At 43.2% G+C, this 19737-nt stretch overlaps 1 protein-coding gene across 12 annotated transcripts in view; it reads right to left on the reverse strand.

Moving 5' to 3' along the window:
* The window catches only part of Kmt2c (lysine methyltransferase 2C), a 204872-nt gene that overhangs the window by 28392 nt on the left and 156743 nt on the right, over nt 1-19737 (reverse strand). For 11 of the 12 annotated variants that reach the window (XM_048340506.1, XM_048340501.1, XM_048340504.1 and 8 more), the window contains exons 32-40: nt 17254-17386; nt 16793-17007; nt 14624-14697; nt 13064-13246; nt 10481-12412; nt 9679-9956; nt 5840-7662; nt 4772-4883; nt 1109-1187 (exon numbers count right to left, since the gene is read on the reverse strand). In XM_048340506.1, the coding sequence (XP_048196463.1) occupies nt 1109-1187; nt 4772-4883; nt 5840-7662; nt 9679-9956; nt 10481-12412; nt 13064-13246; nt 14624-14697; nt 16793-17007; nt 17254-17386 (4829 nt within the window). The remainder of the gene's footprint in view (nt 1-1108; nt 1188-4771; nt 4884-5839; nt 7663-9678; nt 9957-10480; nt 12413-13063; nt 13247-14623; nt 14698-16792; nt 17008-17253; nt 17387-19737) is intronic. The other variant, XM_048340508.1, reaches the window with a different exon arrangement.

The following is a 19737-nucleotide window of genomic DNA, read 5'->3' on the forward strand; positions in this document are numbered from 1 at the left end:
TCCAAGCCCCAGGACTGGCCATGTACATGTAGTGGAGCTGAGCACTGGTGGCTCATACCTACTCAGGACACTGAGATTTGAGGATTGCAGTTCAAAGCTAACCCAGGCAGAAAAGCCCATGAGATTCTTATCTGCAGTTAACCAGTAAAAAGCCGGAAGTGAACTGGGAGCTGATAGCTCATGCCTATAATCCTAACTACTCAGGAGGCTGAGATGTGAGGATCAAGGTTCAAAGCTAACCCAGGCAGAAAAGCCCGTAAGACTCTTATCTCAAGTTAACCAGCAAAAAAGTCAGAAGCAGAGTCGTGGCTCAAGTGGTAGAATGCTAGCCTTGAGCAAAAAAGTTCAGGGACAGTGAGTGTCAAAGCCCTGAGTTCAAGTCCCAGGACAAACACGCACGCGTGCATGCACATACTCATACATACCACACACACACACACACACACACACACACACACACACACACACGAAATGAAGGTGTGGCTCAAGTGGTAGAGTGCCAGCCTTGAGTGGAAAAGTCAAGTAAGAACACAGGGCCTGGAGTTCAAGACCTACTACCAGCGCACAAGAACACAAGTGCGCACATAGACACACATATCATGAAGAAATTAGTATACAAAAGGAGCATTTCTAAACTTCAAGACGTTGCTTGACATTCAGAATATAGCATAAAGATTTATACTTCACACTGACTATATTGAGCAATAATATATCTATTAGATTACAAACAGTATTTCCTACTGTTTCCAATGGCTTTATGTATTAACTATAGTGGGTTCATTCCAAAACCTAAGACATGAAGTCTTTCAGGAGTAATAAGTAAATGAAAATCTAGAAGCCCCAAGTCCTTAGTCTCCCCCTTCAAGTGACTTCCTTTCTCTCCTAAGGGTACAAACCTTCTTCAGAAATTTACATCTAATTTTTAAATCCTTTACTTGTCTTTTGATTAAAAAAAAAAATCAAGCATCTTTATTGCTCCTGCACTGACAGTGTGTTCTGGCAGGAGTCCAGGGCAGCTACTCCATTCTAGAAGGGGCCTCACTCAGACTGGCTTGGGCAGAAGCAGGACCACACCCCCTCCAGAAGTGAGTGGCCCAAGCAGCATTACCTGAGCAACAGCCTGTGGCACCAGACTCTGTCCTTCGGTGTTCTGTGGCCCCGCCACCGAAGGGCCCATGAAGGGGAATCTGAAAGTGAGAAACACTGGGTATCAGATGATGAACATTTACCACTAAAATGACCTCAGGGGCTGACTGTTCTCTAGGAAAAGAGGAGCACTGGCAGTTGTATGTCCAGTGGATCTCCTCGCTCTACCCATCAAGTACAGACCCAGTACTTGCATGTCGCTTAGGAGAAAAATAAATTCGCAAGGATGAGGTAAATCTCTCCACAAGGACCAGTGAGGCTGTATAAGAAATCAGTCCCTGGGCTGGGAATATGGCCTAGTGGCAAGAGTGCTCACCTTGTATACATGAAGCCCTGGGGTCGATTCCCCAGCACCACATACATAGAAAAGGCCAGAAGTGGCGCTGTGGCTCAACTGGCAGAGTGCTAGCCTTGAGCAAAAAGAAGCCAGCGACAGTGCTCAGGCCCTGAGTCCAAGCTCCAGGACTGGCAAAAAAGAAGGGAGGGAGGGAGGGAGGGAGGGATGGAGGGAGGGAGGGAGGGAGGGAGGGAAGAAAGAAAAGAAGAAGAAGAAGAAGAAATCAGTCCCTGAGGTTGAACCCTTAAAAGCAGTCACTGGTCCCAAAGGGTCCACCTGCTAGCCAGTGCTCTCTACCACTTGAGTCACAGTGCCAGTCACATTATCATAGACGGGACCTTGTGCTTTTTGCCTGGAATTGGCCTTGGACCCAAATCCCCTACTTATGCCTTCCAGTTCTGTGCCACCACACTCAGATCACTGGACCTTAAAATGACATAAATTCAAGTCTCTAGGATAAAAGTATTTACCTCTGTTACATAAACTAATTTTCATGTTCCAATCTTTATTAAAAATGAATTGCGGACTGGGAATGTGGCCTAGTGGTAAAGTGCTCGCCTCGTACACATGAAGGCCTGGGTTCGATTCCTCAGCACCACATATATAGAAAAAAGCCGGAAGTGGCGCTGTGGCTCAAGTGGCAGAGTGCTAGCCTTGAGCAAAAAGAAGCCAGGGACAGTGCTCAGGCCCTGAGTTCAAGCCCCAGGACTAGCCAAAAAAACAAAACAAAAATGAATTGAAGCCATGTACCAGTGGCTCATACCTGTAATACTAGCTACTCAGAAGGCTGAAGCCAATCTGAGGATTGCAAATTGAAGCCAGCCCAGGCAGGAAAATCCAAGACACTTGTATCTCCAGTTAACCATCAAAAAGCCACAAGTAGGGAAAGTGGTAGAGTGCTAACCCTGAACAAAAAAGCTCAGGGACACTGCCCAGAAGCACCATGACTGACACCAAACAAACAAACAAAAATTTTTAAGTGATTTGGGGGCTGGGAGGTAGCTCGGTGGTAAAGTGTTAGCCTAACATGCACAAGACCCCGGTACTGGAGGAGTCCAAAAAGGAATTGGTAGCTTATCTTATATTCTAAATAAAAGATGTATCTCAATTAAGATGTTTCATACATTTCCCTACATCTCTGTTATCTAATGATAAAGCAAGTGAAAAACTGGAAACTGACCAATCCATATGGTTAAACTTCTGGGTATAATGTTATGTATCCTAATTAAAATCATAATTTACAGAAGCATTGTGGCGCATTTGAAGGTATGTTCTCATTTACATACATACAACACATCCCAAATTCTGAGCAAAAGTTTGTAAGTACTATCAGAATATGTCTTTCCTCAGAGCTTGGACTCATTAATCCCCCTTCATAGTCCGTGGTGTTGTTTTAGTGCAGAGACTGTACACTTCTGCAGTCCTCAGTCAGCGGACCACACTGTTCTAGAAGGGACTCATCATTCCACTTTCTCAAGGCACACCAAAAAAAAAAAAAAAAAAAAAAATCAAAGTACCACTACATACGCACATGGCAGACATGTCACACTTAAGCACCCAGTGCTCAAAGAACTCGAATTCTGGAGTCCAAATTTTAAACTAAAGACTAGATAAAAGAGCGTATCTTTCTCGACTGACTGCAGGTACAAGGTACAAATGCAGTGTAATATCAACAGTGTGAGAACTGTCTCTGGGAGGAAACTGGTCAATTCTCTATCAAGAGTTGCAGATACCTAACAGATAACTGCTACTCATTACATTGAAATTACAGCAGCTATTTGGCTCACTGCTAAATCTGTTAATGCATTATAAGCATAGCACAAATTAAATCAGTAACTGTTTTCAAATGTAATATTTCTCTTACAATATGTATTTTTTATTTTCTGCAATATAAATATTCTAAGAAAAATTTCAAAGGCTTGAATGTAATGCAAGGTTAAGAATCCATTGCATTGTTCAATAAAGAAAATCATTAGAAATCATTGTTCTCAAAAGTGCCTCTTAGGGCTGGGAATGTGGCTTAGTGGTAGAGTGCTTGCCTAGCATGCATGAAGCCCTAGGTTCCATACCTCAGCACCACATAAACAGAAAAAGCTGAAAGTGGAGCTGTGGCTCAAGTGGCAGAGTGCTAGCCTTGAGCAAAAAGAAGCCAGGGACAGTGCTCAGGCCCTGAGTTCAAGCCCCAGTACTGGCCCCCAAAAAAATTGCTTCTTAATTATGTTCACAGTATCTCAACAGCTAAGAACTACACATTAAGGTCTGAAATTCCTCTGAAGCGTATTTATCTTAAATCTATGTAGATTTTATATTCAACTTGGTAGTCACTCCAATTGCTTTTAACCATTTTTCAACATTTTCCAGCTAATTTACAGCTTTATGCTTCTTATTGTAAGGACAGAGGATCAGAAATAGCAAAATGCGTAACCTATGCATGAGTCTCACCAAAAACACAGGCATGCAGGACTATCCCTAGATACCCTCACTCACTACGTCTGCAGCAGCGCAAAGAAACCTGCGTGTAAAAACTTATTACATAATTGTGAGAAATCTAAAACTGTCTTGTGGCTTTTGCCTTAAGGGTCATAATTAATTTCACGATCACTGTATCAATTATAATAATCTCCCAAATCTCGCTTATCTCCTTGGTGTTAACACATGACACACTCTCTAGCTCCTAATATCCAACTATCCCGAATGGGTTCCTCTTCAGCTTCTTTCCTGACTCAGTTAATTTGGGGATATTTTGTTTTAGAGCTAAATGCCTAAATTACTCATTATCTTTTACCTGAAAACTCTCTTCCTACAAAACCAGTTTCAATTTCCTGATGGATCAAGTCAATCTTCCAGATCTTTTTTATTTTTTTTGGTCAGTCATGGGGCTTGAACTCTGGGCCTGGACGCTGACCCTAAGCTCTTCAGCTCAAGGCTAGGGCTCTACTACTTGAGCCACAGTGCCAGTACCTGTTTTCTGGTGGTTAACTGGAAATCAGAGAGTCACGGACTTTCCTACCTGGGCTGGCTTTGAACCTTGATCCTCAGATCTCAGCCTCCTGAGTAGCTTAGAACTATAGGTGTGAGCCACTGATGCCGGCTCTTCCACATCTTTATACAGCATTTTATTGGGTTTGCCCTCTCTAGTAGTTTACTACATCTGATTATACGGAACCAATGTAAATAGTCATTATTTATTCTATGTTCCAGGTTCTACAGTGTCTATATGCTCTCTCTAGGACCAGCAATGACTTCACGCATCCTCAGATGCCCAATGAGAAGAGCGTTTCTACTTACCTGTTCATTACCATGGGCGGCATGCCCAGATTGCTCTGTGCCATCACTTTATTTATGCCTTTCAGGGCCACCATTTTGGCTTTCATGATAGGATCTGTAATTGCATCAAAATCTAAAAAGGAAGTGCATTTTAGAGCTACAGATACCACAGTACTTGGTTCAAGGCAATACAAAAATTACAAACCATTAAGTTACAGACTCTTGGGACTGGGAGCATGGCCTAGTGGCAAGAGTGCTTGCCTCGTATACATGAAGCCCTGGGTTCGATACCTCAGCACCACGTATATAGAAAGCGGCCAGAGGTGGTGCTATGGCTCAAGTGGCAGAGTGCTAGCCTTGAGCAAAAAGAAGCCAGGGACAGTGCTCAGGCCGAGTTGAGGCCCCCAAAAATCTGGCAAAAAAAAAAAAAAAAAGTTATAGACTCTTTCACCTGACCCTTTAACAACCATTATGGTTTCTGTAACACATTAGGAAATTATGAGCTGGTAACAACCATATCCTGAAGTTAACTGCATTAGCTAAAACAAGAAATCTGTCATGTGTAATGATAAAAAATTTAAAGCCATAAAAATGAGAATAGACATCAATCAGAATGTGTTTTTCCATTTTTCAGACATGTACACTTGTTGATTGTTAGTTCTCATACTCAAGAGTCCTCCAGACATTTTGACTACATTTGGCTTTTTGTCATTGTTTTTAAAATCAGTAATTTATTCCAATGGGGATAAATTAGAGACTTGTTTGAAAATAGCCAAGTATTTGTTGTACATAAAAGAACAAGGAACTTTATTATCATAATTTTCTTAAGTTTTATCTCCCCATGACTCTGAAAAGTATGGTAATAATGATTGGCAGGCCCAACTAGGAAGCTGCCTCAAGTTTCTATTAAATAATACCGTAAACAGTGTAACTGAATGTTGTCTGTAACTAAGTTGTAACTAGAAGGAATTGCTCTCATTTTCAAGTTCCAGGAAGAACAGAAAAACTCTGGGTTCTATTGCAAAGGTAATTTTTGGAACCCTCTGTAATGCCCACAGTAGTAATTTTGAGATAGAACGGAATTCCTACCAATGTTAGGGAAGAATGGTTCTGAGCGCTGACGCATCATGGCTTGCATTTGTCTCTGTTGCTGTTGTTCTTGCCTCTCTTGATCCAACAGATCCTGCAGAAGCAGAGGCTGCTCTTCTAGAAGGAGGGGTCTCTCTCTACTCTGCTGGGTTAATGTCTGAGGAACCAGTAACTGCTGAGGTCCAGACATGCCAGTGGTACTGGACTGGTTTGTGAGAGGCACATTTTGATTCGTAGGCTTTCCTGTCCCCACATTGTGGTTAACAGTTGACTGAGCCTGAATGAATCCTGGATTCACTTGCACACCCTGAGAAAAAGCATGGTTTACCCTAGAGACCACTGCTACATTAGAATTCATGGAATTATCCAAAAGAGGGCCAGGCGGTGCCATTAAGGTAGGAGGTAAACTGGCCACACGGCTAGACGGTGAAACTGGCAAAGCTGGTGGGGGAGACCCCAGAGGCCTAAGGTCTGAATGATCAGTCTTTTCATTCGCAAGTAAACTTGAGAGGACCGGAGTGGATCCCATTACGTCACACGTGTGTGTCCCATCCCGAGCAGGCAGCGGCGAGGAGCCTGGCACAGCACCAGGGTGAGAGCCAGCGCTTTCGCGACTGGTTCTCTTCTCAGGCAGATCTGGATCCGAAGGCAGCAAAGCGGTCTTTTCCCCGTCACACAGGTCTGGCTGAGTGGAAGTCTGTGAGCATGGAGTGTTAACGCCATCTTTACTCTCATCACTTTTCTCAATTTCACACCTGGTTTCTTCTTTAGAATTTGGAGAACCAGTTTCTCTCTTTATCTTCTCACTGGTAGTAGTGGAATCTTTCGGTGGCAAATGGTTATCAGAAAGATCTACAGCTTTGTCTTCTTGTTCCTTTTTTTTGGTTTCAACAGAAACACACTGATTATCTAGCTTGTCGTCCATCGCAACATTAAGGTCCAGTTCCTCATTAAACATGCTCTTCTTATCCCCCAAGTCAAGTCCCGGGTCTGTATATGCAATGATATCAAACTCTCCGGATCGCAAAAGGTCATCTAGGTTGGGATCATTGGGTTCCAAATTATCTAAAGTATCCAATTCGTCTCCTTTTCCATCCTCAGTGTCCAAATTTAAATTTTCAAGATCTTCATCATCTAAGTCTTTGACTTCAACACCATCAAGGTCTTTAACATCTAATTCTTTCACAGAGGGGTCATCAGAGTCTAGTTTTTCTTCCAGGCCATCAGAAGACTGGCTGGTTATGTGCAAATTGTCAGATGTTGTTTCCACTGGGGCAGATGTTGACATGGGAGCCTCAGAAAACTCACTGCCCAAGGGATGATTCAGAGGCCTCATAAGCACTGAAGTGGGATGAGCGGGATGACTTTGCTCTTGTTGAGACGGTGGCGGTTCCAAATCAGGGTGCACTGGTAGCTGATGAGGTAAGCCCTGGGGGGGTCGTCTCATGGCATCTGGGTGTCTGGGACCTGGGAAGTCCGGCCGGGGAATGAAGCTTCCATGTCTCGGATGAGGTGCCTCTATCATGCTCCCGGGAGAAGCCGTAAAGGGCAGCCGTGGTCTCCCATCAGGGGCCCTATGCCTCAGCTCAATAAACGCCTGGCCTAGGATGTTGTGCTGCTGAACCGGCAGGCCCTGTGGTGGGAAATGCTGAGGAAGCCCCACTGGATTACTCATGGCTGAGTTACTCAAAGGTCTAGGCATTTCCACAGACATTGATCTTCTTAGGTGTGGGGGAATTCCAGATCCTTGCATTTGTTGAGGAGGCACAAGAAAGCGATCCTGATTGGACATGGTTCCATGACTGCCTCCAGGAAATCCAAATCTGAAACAGACAAGCAAAAAAGTAAATGGTAAAGCATTATTCTGAACTCAGAACCGTGCTGAAAAAAGGAAAAGAATTTTAAGGTTAAATTATAGATTAAAAAAAAGTACTGGGGCTGGGGATATGGCCCAGTGGCAAGAGAGCTTGCCTCGTATACATGAGGCCCTGGGTTCGATTCCCCAGCACCACATATACAGAAAACGGCCCGAAGTGGCGCTGTGGCTCAAGAGGCAGAGTGCTAGCCTTGAGCAAAAGGAAGCCAGGGACAGTGCTCAGGCCCTGAGTCCAAGGCCCAGGACTGGCCAAAAAAAAAAAAAAAAAAAGTACTACTGCTAAACACAATGATTCATGAAACTAGACTAGAAAGGCTATTTTATAGGCCTTGTCACATAGCACAAAGACAGGTATATGGCCATAGGATCCACAAATAAGCCTGCTTGCTTGCAGGAAGTGAGACATTAAAATAAACAACTCCGTAGGAACCAGGCACTGGTGGCTCAAGCCTGTAACCTCTTCTACTCATGAGGCTGAGAACTGAGGATTGAAGTTCAAAACCAGTCCAGCAGGAAAGTCCCTAAGATTCTTATCTCAAATTACCCACCAAAAAAAGCCAGGAAGTGGAGCTGTAGCTCAAGTGGTAAGAGCTCTTGCCTTGAGCAAAAAGAAAACTCAGGAACTGAGCTCAGGTTCTGAGTTCAGGCCTCAGGACTAGCACCGCCCCCCCCTTATACCCCCCCCCCAAAAGGAGAGTAGGCATAGTGTGTAAAGATGAAGTATACAAATGCATTATAGGAGTATCTTATCTAATCCTAGAAAGAACTATAGGCAAATAAAAAAAAATACAAAACACAGCAATGGCGCATAAGTTATAACTAAGGTAGAAGAAAAAGGAAAAATAAGAGCAATAATATAATACAAAGATACAGGTAACAAGATGAAATGAGCTATCTTCTAAAAGGAGTATGTTAAAGATTTCTCTCCTTACTATAACTAGGGCATACATGTGACTTGGGCCACTGTAAAAACACTTCAAAAAAGGAAACATGGTCACAATTCATCCCTTTTAACTTTACAATCAGATCCTATGGCAAAAAGTTCCTAAAGGGAATTGTCCTTTCAATTTGAAACTGACCATACATATTTCACAAAACTTTTTTTAGGGGCTGGGAACATGGCCTAGTGGCAAGAGCACTTGACTCGTATACATGAAGCCCTGGGTTTGATTCCCCAGCACCACACATATGGAAAACAGCCAGAAGTGGCGCTGTGGCTCAAGTGGCAGAGTGCTAGCCTTGAGCAAAAAGAATCCAGGGACAGTGCTCAGGCCCTGAGTTCAAGGCCCAGGACTGGCAAAAAAAAAAAAAAAACACACAAAAATTTTTTTAAATAAAAAGAATAGAAATCTGACAAGAGGACCCCATAGTTGGTCACATGAGACACTTTGCCAGAATGTGATAGCTACATTTCAGAGGAAGTGATCTGACTGGTATGATAAACTGTATCCTAATCATGGCCATAATATTTAATACTGAGTAACAAAGAGGATGCTGCTAGAATCTTTATAAAGTTCTCGGGGAGGAACTCTCCTTAGTGGGAAATAAAACTACCTCACCACAGAGAAATAAAGCAAACCAGTACCAACATCTTGATAAATAGTAATTCCATTTGTCTAATTCCTTCTAATAGCAATTCAGTTATATGTTTTTTAATAGTACTGAGATTTAAACTTAGGGCCTTGTACTTGCTTAGCAGAGGTTCTGAAATGAGTTCGGCCATGTCCTTCCTGCTTTGAGGGGGTGGCCTCATGTTTCTGCCTACCCCAGCCTCCTGGTTTTGCTTCCTGAGTAGCTGAGTAACAGTCATGCACCCAAGAACAGTACATGAACATCTCACTAACTTTTTGCCTGGGCTGACTTTGAACAGTTGTCTTTGTGAGAGCGCTAGGATTACAGGCATGAGCAACTATACCTGGTTTTTGATAGCAATTTCTACCCAGCATGAAGTTAAAAGCATTACCTGAATCCATGAGGTCTCATCCCCATACCGGCAACATCCGGAGGATAGGGCCCACGCTGACTGTATCTAGGTCCTAGAGGGGGAACCACTGGAGAGCGCATGTTGCCGGGATAGGGAGGTGGAGGGCGAGTGAAAGCCTGGTTGATACTCTCTGGCTGCCAGTGCGGAAGGGGCACTGGATGGGGCATTCCTGGTGTATCTTGCGGCCCTTTTTCCTGGCGACTAGCAATCTTCTTCTGCTGCTGCTGCTGGAGGATGATTTCACGCAGCTTCTGCCGCTGAACAGAAAGAAGAAACAAAAATTACTAGAATTTCTGATCAGCAATGGGCTTTTAAAAACTCTAATGCTTTTGTTATGTCATGTTTACGTGTCTAAGTATTTCAAAACTTGATAAAATGCTAGTTACATTTACTACTCAGCTAATGGAGGTGGTTTTTTTTTTTTTTTAAATCAACAATTGGTAATTTGGGTCTTTCTCAGCATAGAGCCTTATGGTTAAGGAATACTAAAGGATTCCCTAACAAATTCATGAAGGCTGAAATTACATGGATTAGACCTAACAAATCGGTGTTGATTTACCAAGTTATTTTTCTTCCTTTATAGTTCAAAAAGGCTAGAGGCTAAAAAGATAAGCTGCTGTTGGATTAAAGAAACAGCTTCTACAAATATGATATCTAAAACATCTGGAGGGCTGGTGGGGCGACTCAAGTGATAAAGCACAAAAGCCCCGAGTCCAAACCCCAGGACCAGCAGCAGAAAAGGAAAACTGAAAAGCCATCTGGGAACATGGGCCCTATCTACCTGTCTCATTTTCTCCGTGTCTGCTTGAGACATATTTACAGTGTTCTGTGTGTCAGTTCCTCCTGAGGTCGGCACAGGTCCGGGATGCTGGGGGGCGCTGGAGAACTGCTGTCCTTGGGAACTCATGGCAGGGTTTGCAGAAGTGCTGAAGCTCCCCTCCAAGCCAGGTCCTGCCTGGTCCACAACTTCGTGAGCAACTTGACCGGTTCCAAAGGAGTCGGCCTGAGGCCGAGGAGTCCCCGGAGGCTGGTCATAGGGATCACGAGCAGAAGATGGGGAGACCCGGCTGAATGTGTCTGAAAGGCCAGGCCCAGGCGGCCGAGGTGTTTGGGGACATGTATCAGGTGGCCTTACCAAAGGGCTGGGTAAAGCTGGCGCTCTGTTTTGTGCTGCTTGCAGGAAAGGATCCTGACTTGACATGAGGGCTGGTCTGGCGCCTGTGGACCTAGTAAACCCCTCTGAAGTCCGTGGCCGTGGTGTTGCTGGTGGCTGAGAGTAGGAAACAGAAAGTCCAGGTCTTGGTGTCCCAGGAGGATGAGCATATGGATCAGAATGTCTCTGGTTCGTGGTAGGTGCAACAAACATGTCTGTCTGTGGGGATGGTCTCGGCGTTGCGGGCTGCTGACTGTAGGGGTCAAGAGTGGTGGGCCGGGGAGTTCCAGGAGGTTGACAATAGGGGTCTGGATTAGACCGAGCTGTTCCTGAGGGCTGGGAATAGGAATCTACAACTGGTCTTGGAGTTCCTGGGGGCTGGGAATATGGGTCCTGAGATGTTGATCTTGAGATGGTTCCAGGCTGGGGAAAAGCCCTTGAAGAATGGGTAAAGGAGTCATTCACTGCTGGATGTGGGGTTAGAGGAGGCTGACTATAGGGGTCATTTGACTGACCATGAGAAAAATTGTCTACAGGTCTTGGTGTCAAGACAGGCCTTTCGTAAAGGTCAACTGACAGTCGCCTTGGTGCCTGTGACAGCGATCCATAGGGATCCTGAGAAGAGGGGGGAGGGTGCAGTGGAGTTTTAAAAGGCCCAGGACCACCATCAAGTGGTGCAGGAGTCAATAAAGGCCTTACATACGGGTCAGGTATCCGTTGTCTCTGAAACACTTCTGTCCTAGGAGGTGGTTTAGTAAAGTGGTCATTGGTTCCAGCTGCTAGAGGACCCTTTGCCGTTTGCTCTGAAATTAAAGGAGACCTAGAGAGGCCCAAAGGTTTGGGAAACTGATCTGTCATCACGGGTCTAGGAGTATCTGGAGGCTTTGCATAGGGGTCGCTACTTGGCGTGGAGGAAGAACATAAGTCTCTGGCTGGGGATGGCCTGTTGGCTGTTGTCTCACTCATCTGAATGGGCCTAGGTACAGACGATAAAGGCACACAGTTTTCCACTGGTGCAACTGAGTTTCTTCGGGGAAAACTGTGACCCCCAGGAGGTGGTCTTGGGGTACCAACCATTTTTGCATAAGGATCCATTGGAGACAATGGTCGGGGGTTAGAAGATCCAGGGGAAAACATTTGTGGAGAAGGTGGCTGAGGAGACTGAGACAGGGTCTCCTGAACTGGTACTCGGGATGGGGTGGCAGGAGGGCGTGGAGCTTGTGGCTTGACAAATACATCATCTGAAGGCGTGGAAGCAGGGGCGTTGTGTAGTTGCTTTGAAAACAGGTCTTTATGGAATGTCTGTGCGGGAGACATATTTCCAGTGGCTGGCTGAGGTGTCAGGGGACTCTGTGCTCCACTACTTGGAGTATCTGAACCAGATGGAACCAGAAGGTGCTGAGAACCAAGTTGTTGCTGTTGCTGCTGCTGTTGCTGCTGCTGCTGTTGTTGCTGCTGCTGCTGCTGCTGTTGCTGCTGCTGCTGCTGCTCATTCTTTACCTGCTCCAGTTTCTGTGTGGCTTCGATCTTAGCTTGCTGCTTACTTTTCTGACGCATTTGCTTTTGAGATAGGAAATAAAGAACAATCACAGTTGAGGAAGAAAATAACTATTCAAGGGGGGAGAAACAAGGGGGAAAGACAGGAGGCAACAGAAAATTAATTTGTCGCACGTGAGTATGGGCCGGATTGCTTTTCTGTTAGATTACAAATTTCCGAGGAAGAGTGATCTTTATGCACTGTAGTGTGTTCCATCTATGCCTAAGGCCGGATGTTATTATGCTACTCTGCTAAATTTCACAAATCAATTTAAAGATATCTTACCAACGAAGGTAACCAGTCTATTTTAACTAACATTTCTCATGGTGCATTAAGAACTATATTCTGAAATAATGGTGTAAATAATCTCTCCTTTTGGGCTGGGAATGTGGCCTAGTGGTAGAGCGCTTGCCTAGCATTCACGAAGCTCTGGGTTCGATTCCTCAGCACCACATACGCAGAAAAAGCCGCAAGTGGTGCTGTGGCTCAAGAGGTAGAGTGCTAGCCTTGAGCAAAAAGAAGCCAGGAGTAGTGCTCAGACCGAGTCCCAAGCCCCAGGGACTGGCAGTAATCATCATCATCATCATCATCATCATCATCATCATCATCATCATCTCTCTTCTCAAAAAGCAAAACAGTAATCTAAAAAGCAAATAATCGAAAGCCCCTCCTACCTGTCTGAATTTCCATTCCTGTTCATGTTCTGATTCTCTTTGCTTTAATGGGTCTTTAAAAAGATCTGCATCCATTCGTACACTGGGGTCGATGGCATCCTGCTGCTGTTGCCTTTTCAAGGAATCATTGGACATCTGCACTTTATTAATACGCAACGCAGCTCTGTTATCTCTAGCTTTTTGCTTTAACAAAAAGAGAAAAAAATTACTTTCTCTGTATTTATTTTTAAATAGAAGTTAGGTAAAATAGCTTAAGTTTATTGAAATAGTAATCCAAAGTGCTTATAGCCGCTGATAAGAAAGAGCTTGGAGGGGCTGGGAATGTGGCCTAGTGGCAAGAGTGCTCGCCTTGTATACATGAAACCCTGGGTTCGATTCCCCAGCACCACATATATAAAAAACGGCCAGAAGTGGCGCCGTGGCTCAAGTGGTAGATTGCTAGCCTTGAGCAAAAAGAAGCCAGGGACAGTGCTCAGGCCCTGAGTCCAAGGCCCAGGACTGGCAAAAAAAAAAAAAAATACAAGGTAAAACAAAATATAGCATATTGGCACATTTGCATACACATATGCATGTGTATGCCCACATACAGATGGCTCTCTAAATACGCTCTATCCAGAGTAATCATGATTGAAATTATGAACACTCAAGATCAAGTATAAAAATTTTAAACTACTAATATGAATTTTAGTATGATTAAAAATGAAGCAAATAGCCAGCGAATTTGCTGTACTTACATGTGTGTATGTGTGTGTTGCTAAATAGGTATGTATTATAAGCTGACACTCTTTTAAAATATTGGATTACATTTTTTTATGCAGTTGGGTTTTGTGGAGCTTAATTTAGCTTCACTTGGCTGCAATAATTACTCTAAGTGTTTTAAGTCTCAACCCCCAAAACAGTCCCATTATTAACAATTTTTAAAAAATGAAGCAAATAATTGATTCCAGTTGACAATATTAATATGGATCTTTGGGAGAAAACAAATTTCACCATCTGAACTGTAAATCTAACAAAATGCCCTAATTAAATCCTGCTAAGACCCTATTTCAAAAGCTCCATAAAGAGGTCTAGATATGTTTTCTCCAAGATGCATAAGGACTGGGCTGCACAGAGGGGCACACACCTGTAATCTGAGCTACTAGGGAGATAAGAGATTGGCATGATTGTGATCTGAGGCAAGCCCAGGCCGAACGTTCTTACCAAAGAAGCCAAGTATGGTGGCACATACTTATCAACCAAGCCAGGCAGGAGTACAATGTCTTAGTTGCCCCAGACAAAAATATGAGACTCTACTGGAAAAACAACTCAAGAAAAAAATGGGCCTGGGGAGAGTGGCTCAAGTAGAAGAGCACCTGACTAGCAAGCATGTGGCCTTGAGTTCAAACCCCAGCACTGTCCAACATGAAACACAGTGGAACTCTCTGTCTTGTAAGTAGCTGAAAAGCACTGAAAATAAAACTTCTTGTTAGTTCCACAAGTATTTCCCACAATGGGAAAATCTTTATTAACCTAATACAATTTAAAAAAAAAGTGTATATATTGTATTTAAGTTTTAAATACCACATATGGTGCTCTTTCCTGAGAGCTTGCTTTTCTCCACAACTTAGCGATTTGCTTTACTCGAGTTGTCCAATCTGCAAAAGAACAGAGTATATGTTTCCAAAGCTTGGCACAATATAATAGAAACATAGGTGCACTGCTGGCAGTAAATCCTACTCAAACCATATTTTCGCCTAGTGGGAATTAAACATATGGAATTATCTAAATTCTAAAGTTCTCAGAGCATCAACATGATACTGTTAAGTAGAAACCACCATACCTGATCACAGTCAAAGTGACATGAAATATATAGGAAGTTCATGTTTTGGTATGGGTCTCATTCCAGTAGATGTCATGCAATCTCAATATGTATGTAAAATATTCTAAATCAGAATAGCTTCTGCTTACAAGAGATTCTGATAAGGTCTCCCCAAGTATTAAGTTCTTCAAATAGAATGAAGTTCTCAGCACAGTAGGCCAAAGCAGTATTTTCTCTCTGTCACACTTGCTAATAAGCAGGCACTATGTACCTGAAGCCATGCTTCTATTTCTTTTTGCTATTATTTTTGAGATAGGATCTTGCTTTCTCCCCAGGCCATACTGGATTTGCACCCCAATATTTATGCTTCCTGCTGTATCCAGAATAACAGACAAATGCCATCACACCCAGCTTTCTCTGCTGACATGGGATCAGTTGGAATTTTATTTCATTTTGGCCCAGTCTGATCTTGAACCACCTTTTTTTTTTGTTTTTTTTAACTTTCAAGGGGCTAGATAGCCAAAATAAATCTGATTCACGTGTAATAAATTCTCTTAACTATATAAGACACTACCAATATAAAAGTTTTATAAATGGTATGCAGCAAACAGAAGTCTATCATTTTGACACAAAGAATTCATCACAAATACCTGTCACCAGCAGTTATATGCAACATAATGATAAACATTCTAAATATTATAAACATAATATGATAAAGATTCTAAGTTGTTTCTACAAAATGTAGTGCCAGGATGATATACAAAATGAAGCTAGGGCGAGATGACAGTTAATGACAAATAATAGAAACTATTTACTCCATAATAAAACCAAGTTTCCATAAAGCCAACAGACATGGAAACTGGTTGACAGACCAACAGTTTTAACACAGTATTCCATGAGGTTCTTCTTTATTGTTTATGGTTGAACTCTGGGCCTGGGCGCTCTACCAACTTGAGCCACAGCACCCCTTCCAGTTTTCTGGTGGTTAATTGGAGAGAAGCATCTCACAGCCTTTCCTGCCTGGGCTGGCTTTGAACTGCCATCTTCAGATCTCAGCCTCCTGGTAGGTAGGACTACAGGCATGAGCCACCGGTGCCTAGCTTTCATGAGGTTCTTGATTCACAAAATAAACTTATCCAGAATATTACATTCTTCCCCTCAAAAACCCAGAGTTTTGCTATCATAAGATGATTTGTAAGAATTATGGTTCTCAACTGTAATGAATATTATTATCACAGTTAATAATAAGTAGTTTAAGAATGGAGATACCCTGCATTAAACAACCAGAATTCTATCGTTAAATGAACTGGTTTAGTTCCATACACAATGAGCCAAGTACTACAGGGAGACTAAACCACAAAGGAGCCATCCATATGGAAAGCTAGGCACACCACTAGAACTTAAAAGGGCTGATCTTCTGACAGATGACTAAGAAGCTACTACAAGGTGGAATTTTGAATCTATTTTTAAAGCCAGGCTTCTATGAGAACATAAATTTAAAGCAAGACATCACTGCTAGCAAACATGCAAGAATTGACATTTCATTAATCTAATGTTTTGTCCTCTGTTTAACCAGAATTTACCCACTACTGTCATATCCTCTACATTTTCAAACAGGTGGCAGGACTGATGAAGGGTGCTGAGTGAATTCTAATACCAAGAACTGAGAACTTACTCTGACCATCACATGGTTATAAGCATTGCTAGGGGATGGAAAGCTATTAATGTCATTCATCAACACAACCTTGGGGGCATATGCAAATGAGCATGGGACCTAATACAGTGTGTTTCTGGATTGCTAGGGGATCTCAACATGGTGGAACATCAAACCCGATGAAAATCAGTGAAGATACACAGTACATTAAAAACAAGGTTGCTATATATGAGAGAATGTTGGTAAGACAGACAGCAGTAATATATCCATGACTCACCAGGGAATTCTTCCTTTAGATTGGGGAAATTAATATTTGTGTAGAGAACTGGAGCTACTGTTGCCATTTCCCCCAGGGCTTCCTCCTTCTCCCACTTCAGCGTGCTCCTTTGGGCATTGGACATGGTATCATTTTCGCCTTCCATTGAGGGAGCCGACGGGGCCCAGGAGCTGTTAGGATCACTTGCCATGGCACTGTATGCTGGGTTTTTATCCCTGGCAAAAATAAACACTTTCACTTCAAAAGCAAAAATAATCTGCTAATACTGTGCTCAAATCCCGTTTACGTTAGGGTTAAATGACAAAATAGTTAAAAGTAACATGTTTGATGGCTTGCACCAAAAACTACAATAAATACAACACACACTAATATCACGTATACCAGTTCACAAGACTGATTAAAGTACAACAAAAGTTAGTATAATCTGAATTCCAAATGAAGAAGAGCTTAGTTTTAAATACCTGGCGTCAGTGTACGGGGGTTGGGCAAGAGCTGGGAACGTTCCCAATCCACTGCCAGGCGGCAGAGAGTTATGTGGAAGATGAGGACCAGGTCCAATAAGGCCGTTCATGAGTGGTATCCGCGAAAAAACATCTGCAGAAAAGAAACACAGTAGCTCAGCGCGCGTATTATTTATTCATGAAGAACAGGCAGCTGAAATACAGGTAAGTAAAAAGTGTATATGCTATTGAAAGTATTTTTTCCCCAACATTACATTTTCAACTCTAGTCTCTACCGTTGTGAGCACTGTAACCAGTTTTGGAAGGCAACAGCACTGGGTGTGCTCAGAACCCTGGGACTGGAACACCAACATTATAAAATACAAGTATTCACACGCGGGTGTAGGGGGTTGCGTGCAGTCCTAAGCTAGTGCTTGGCCAGCAAGCGTACCTACTTAACACAGAGTAACTTCACAGAAACAACCAATCGCAGAAATTCACTCAGCACCCTCCATCAGTCCTGCCACCTGTTTGAAAATGTAGAGGATATGACGGTAGTGGTTTTGAATTTCTGTGCAGTGTTATACAAGATCTACTAATGTGTATCCCCATGCACCAGATCCTCTGACTGCTCCAAGAATTAGGTGAGCATCACTCTATTGTATGTGTGAGGACACTGAAGCTAATTGCAGACACGGTTGCAAGCACCTCAAACAGGCCCTTCCTTCGAGATGTCAGAGTGGACCAACAAGAGCAGGATTCCACAGTGGCAAAGGCCTCATGACTCCTAACTTCCTGAAAGGGTTAGTGTAAGAGTTCTGCTTCTATTCAACTTCTGTGAGAAGCAGGTTCTATTAGGAAACATGCCAAAACGTTCTTCATGTAATCAGGATTAACAACAGCAAAAGCGAGCGCAAGCTCAGTCTTGCAGCTATAGTACCTACCTACCGTAACCACCTCACTGAATCTTTTCCTAATGACAAGTGTTTTTTATGTTCTAAGAGCTTTACATAAATTAAAGTGTGTACCCACACAAAAGTCCAACCAAACAGCTTACTTTGTGACTACTCACTTTATAAACAGATTTAAAGAAGATACATTGTTCAAGGACACAGAAATAAAATGCAAAGCATCTTATCTTCACTATTAATTATAATTAAGAGTCTTGCTGGGCTGGGGATATAGCCTAGTGGCAAGAGTGCCTGCCTCGGATACACGAGGCTCTTGGTTCGATTCCCCAGCACCACATATATAGAAAACGGCCAGAAGCGGCGCTGTGGCTCAAGTGGCAGAGTGCTAGCCTTGAGCGGGAAGAAGCCAGGGACAGTGCTCAGGCCCTGAGTCCAAGGCCCAGGACTGGCCAAAAAAAAAAAAAAGAGTCTTGCTATGTAGCACAGGCTGGCCTTCAACTGGAGATTATTCAGTCCCAGCTTCCTGACTTGACCCATCATTAAGTGAAATAAGGGTTGGTGTCCCACCCCCCCTTCAAATCTACCATACCTACCCAAGTTAGACAATACTAGTTTATAAAAATAAACGTTGGGAGGCATGACTAATGAATAAAAACTGCTTCATATAACTTTTACTTAAAGGGACATTAAGTTACTAACCTCAAACTTCTCGAAATTCCCCTTTACCACTTTCTGTATTACTGTCAATGCACTCACTACACTCTATCTCCCTTTCTTAACATTCCTATTGGAGTTACTCCACCAAAAACAACTGATAACCTTTCTCAATCCTCTGACACTGTATCTCCCAAGTGACCACAGCCTGTCTGTACAGACCAACACACCAAATGGCACATACTCCTCACTCAGCACCTGGGCCGACCCTTGTTCACTTACACCCAATCCTTAAAACAAGGAACGTAAGGAACAAGACCACGTGATCACACCCATGTGAGTCTAGAAAGTGGAACAATTAATTAAAAAGACAACTCCTATATCCTGATAGTGTATGCTGGAGTCACTCATCTTTTCCTCAAGCTTAGTGAGCACTCTCTACTACAAGGAAGTCCCTGAACTTTCATCAGTAGTTTGACTCACTGCAACTACGTTGAGTCAGAACAAGGCGGTATGTCCCATCTCAAAGAACAACCAAAAATCAGCCCAGGTCAGGCACTAGTGGTTAATACCCTTTAATCCTAGCTATTCAGGAGGCTGAGAGCTGAGGATCTCAGTTGAAAGCCAGCCTGGGCAAGAAAGCCCATGAAACTCCTATCTCTAATTAACCACCAGAAACCCAGAAGGGAGCTTTGACTCAGAGCGGTAGAGCACTGGCCTTGAGTGAAGAGCTTAGGGACAGTACACCAGCCTTGAGTGAAAAGAGCTCAGTGACAGTGCACTGGCCCTGAGCCAGTGACCACCCACCCCCCTTAAAAAAACAACAACAACAACCCCTAAACTAAATCCATTGTGCCTCCACTGCTGGATACTGCCCCGCCCCCCAGCTTTTCTTTGTCTCATGGTTATGTCATTATCTTTTCAGTCAGCTTGGCTTATA

This window comes from Perognathus longimembris, chromosome 2 (genome assembly GCF_023159225.1).
Source record: "Perognathus longimembris pacificus isolate PPM17 chromosome 2, ASM2315922v1, whole genome shotgun sequence".
Lineage (NCBI taxonomy): Eukaryota > Metazoa > Chordata > Mammalia > Rodentia > Heteromyidae > Perognathus > Perognathus longimembris.